This window comes from Adiantum capillus-veneris, chromosome 11 (genome assembly GCF_014529385.1).
Source record: "Adiantum capillus-veneris isolate H3 chromosome 11, ASM1452938v2, whole genome shotgun sequence".
NCBI classification, from domain to species: Eukaryota; Viridiplantae; Streptophyta; class Polypodiopsida; order Polypodiales; family Pteridaceae; genus Adiantum; species Adiantum capillus-veneris.
The window spans coordinates 136,141,884-136,145,145 of NC_140941.1; the positions used below are offsets into that span (position 1 = coordinate 136,141,884).

At 45.4% G+C, this 3,262-nt stretch overlaps 1 protein-coding gene across 1 annotated transcript; it reads right to left on the reverse strand.

Annotated features, from left to right (window-relative positions):
• Positions 1-204: 204 nt before the first annotated feature.
• On the reverse strand, positions 205-2,996 carry LOC147448075 (uncharacterized). Its single transcript, XM_086523948.1, has 2 exons — positions 2,575-2,996; positions 205-2,493 (listed from the first exon to the last, which is right to left on the reverse strand). Exon 2 carries the CDS (start codon positions 2,359-2,361, stop codon positions 736-738), a length of 1,626 nt encoding a protein of 541 aa, XP_086380074.1. The 5' UTR covers positions 2,362-2,493; positions 2,575-2,996; the 3' UTR covers positions 205-735.
• Positions 2,997-3,262: the final 266 nt, after the last annotated feature.

A 3,262-nucleotide genomic window follows, 5' to 3' on the forward strand; every position in this document is an offset into this window, starting at 1 on the left:
TCTGTCACGACTCCGGAGATCAAGGGCAGACTCAGCCATAATGAAGCCTAGCACTAAAAGAAGCATTAAATCAAAAAAATTAGCACAAAAATGAGGTAGTTGATAGGGCATACGCACCACAAAAGATAGAAAGAATTAGCACAATATCAACTGGTCGTAACTCGGACGAAAACTTCACAATCTGACAACTGCAAAAGACCCTGCTAGAGCAGCCTCAACCATAATTATACATGCTTCAATACACAATTGTATATACATTTTTGGAAACAAGTTACATCCAAGGCTCCTACCACCCTTCAAAGCCTTCTAACATATCCAAGAGAAAGCATGAGAGTGCATTTCAAGCACTCTTGTTGAAGACAAGTAAAAAGGCTGCTGCCAAAGAGGGTGAGGCTTTGGATGAGGTAAACCAGGGAATCTTACAACAGGAACAGACAACAGCACTAGAAGTCCAGAACTCTGAACTTTCTTTGTACAAAACAAAACCCAACCTCACAACACAAACCCAATCAAAATCAGAACTAGTAGTAATATTACATAGTCGGGCCTCTTACTGCAACATTCTGGTCTTTTCCTGATCTTTTTGAACTCAAAGCTCAGTGTTAAGCAGAAACGAAGCTCTGAAATGCCTTGAGCATTAGTTAAAATCAAGTGATTGGTTAGCAAACCCAAAGTTCTCCACATTCATTTTCAATACATGTGAAACTGAGACTGCAAGCCATGCCCGAACTTGAGTTATCGATCGCAATGGGGACACATTATAAGTCCGTTTTCATTGCAATCAGGACATCGCTCTAGGACATCCTCCTGAGAAACAAACTTGCAGCTCCCAAAGCAAGTTATGCAAGGTATGAATCGCACGTCCCCACAAACTTCACACTCTTGTCTTGAATCATTACACAAGCCTTCAAGCATTTTTCCAAGAATGCCCTCCTCATGGAGCTGTTCGACTTCTACAGCTCCCCCAATGTACCTGCCTCGAATGAACAATCTGGGAACTGAAAGAGCTGCACCCATGACCTCTGTTAGCTCCTTCCTGAAGTTGGAATGCATCCACACATCTCTCTCATCAACATGTACTCTCAATCCCTTCAATATCAATCTAAGCATACAGCAATCTTCAAATGTCTTCCTCACAACCCGCAAGCTGGTGAAGTAAAGAATGACCTTATTCTCGCCACCAGGAGGACACATCATTTCAAATCTGTCAAGGTAGTCTCTTCCAGTCCAGCTTTCATCATTCTTGAGGGAAAAGACTCTTGAGAAGGAGACTTTCCTGTTCAAGAAAGCACTTGCTCTCAGTGTAGAAGGACTCCTCAAAATCCTGACATCGGGGCAGCTTCCAGAATCAAAATCCTCGAGGTGCACCATGCCTTCTTGATGTAGAGCAAGACTTTCCGAATCTGAGCTGGATTCAGACTCTGAAGCTGACGAACTGTTATCGTTCGTATTCAAGTCTGAGCTGTGATTGCTGTCATCGGATAGGCTTTCAAGGGCTTTCTCAAAGGTGGCTAAAATCAAGGGATCAAAAAGTGGGCTACCAACAGATTCGTTTACAATGTCTGAACCAGACTCCAAATCCACCTTTGCCTGAGAATTGCTGCGTATTGACAAGTCACGGAAGCTGCTAGATCTTGCAGAAAAACTGCTCTTGCCAGGGCTCAGCTCCAACTTTGCCTGGAAACTGTTGCCGAATGACGAGCCACGGAAGCTATTAGACCTAGCAAAAGTACTGCTCTTGCCAGGACTGCAATCATTAGCTCGAGGCTTGAAGCTCATCCAGGAGGCCACTGCTTTACTGGGATCACTTGCAGGCCTTGTTGGAGATGCAAAGCTATGAGATGGCATGAGAACAGGATTTAGAAGAGACCTTAACCCTGCACTTCTTTCATCTTTGTGTGGCAGGAAATCACAAACAGAATCAAGCTTCATACTCAAAGCCAATGTTCCTTCTGCCCCCGAAGCTTCTTTTTTCATAGGTTTTTGAGAAAAAGAGCGCTTGGCATCAGGGCTTGAATCCCATGTTGGCTGGAAGGAAACCGTTCGCCTAAGTGACTTCTCATTCATTTTATTGGGGACTCCCACAGAGCTAAGCTGCTCCTGAACCAACACTGATGGCTGGCATGCATCAACATCTTCCTCAGGTACCTGTCTAAGGGTGGATGATAGCCCAAAAATGCTTCCAAGAGAGCTTTCTCTACCTACTAGTGTAGGCATGCTTGATAACCTGGACTTCCATGAGAACTTTCTCCCATCCTCACGAGACTCTAGTCGATTCCTGTTTGGCAAAGACATACTATGCAATAACGACACATCATGACCATCCTGCCTGGACTGCTGCTTTGAGGGAGAGCTTCCCATTATGCAGAAGTTCAATCTTCAAAGACATGAAAGTAGGCTCAGTGCGAAGACCTAATATGCTAGAGCCATCAGACCTTTGTAGTTGAGATTCATTCGTATCCGCATACAATCTCACGTCTTCTGCAGAACATCCTACAAATACTCCACTAAATCAGCAATCTGCAAATACGATCCGTTCACATGGCACCCTATAATCGGCTGTGAAAACCTTACCTCAAAGTCGGTCGCTGCGATCTCGTGCAGGTAAAGCTTCAAGCGTAGAAGCCCTACACTTCTCACATGACGGCCGAGTACGCCCTCTTTCCTCTTCCTCTTCGCCCTCCTTGCAAAGCTTGCACGCATTTCATTGCTGATAAACGCATACAACAGCCTGAAGGTCTGCCTCCGCTTGCAGAAAAATAACCGTTGCCAAACTAAGCATTCGAGACGCGCGCGGGATGTGTGTGCGAGAGAGAGAGAGAGAGAGAGAGAGAGAGAGATGTTGTGGGTTCGGACTGATTGAGCGAAAGCAAATCTAGGGTTAAACTCTGCTGCAAGCCCGTACGCAGCTTGAGAGCCTTGAGGTTCCTTCAAGCATCAAGCCAAGCCCTGCCACAAATGCTTTCCTGTACCAATGATGAACAAAGCCATGCCATGATTCAAAAATTTAATCTTGGCCACATGCACTAGTGACTATATCAGACGCGGACGGACAACCCTCGCGTGCTGATTATGAAGCTTGTGCCCACGGTCAAGAAACAACATTCTTGACACAGGAATATATCTGGCATGAGACGGACGGACAACCCTCGCGTGCTGATTATGAAGCTTGTGTCCACGCCCAGTGAGGCCTTCAATCAACCAATCATGTGCACATGCATCACGAGTTGGTGAAGTGAGTGTTGTGAAGTAAGGGGCATCA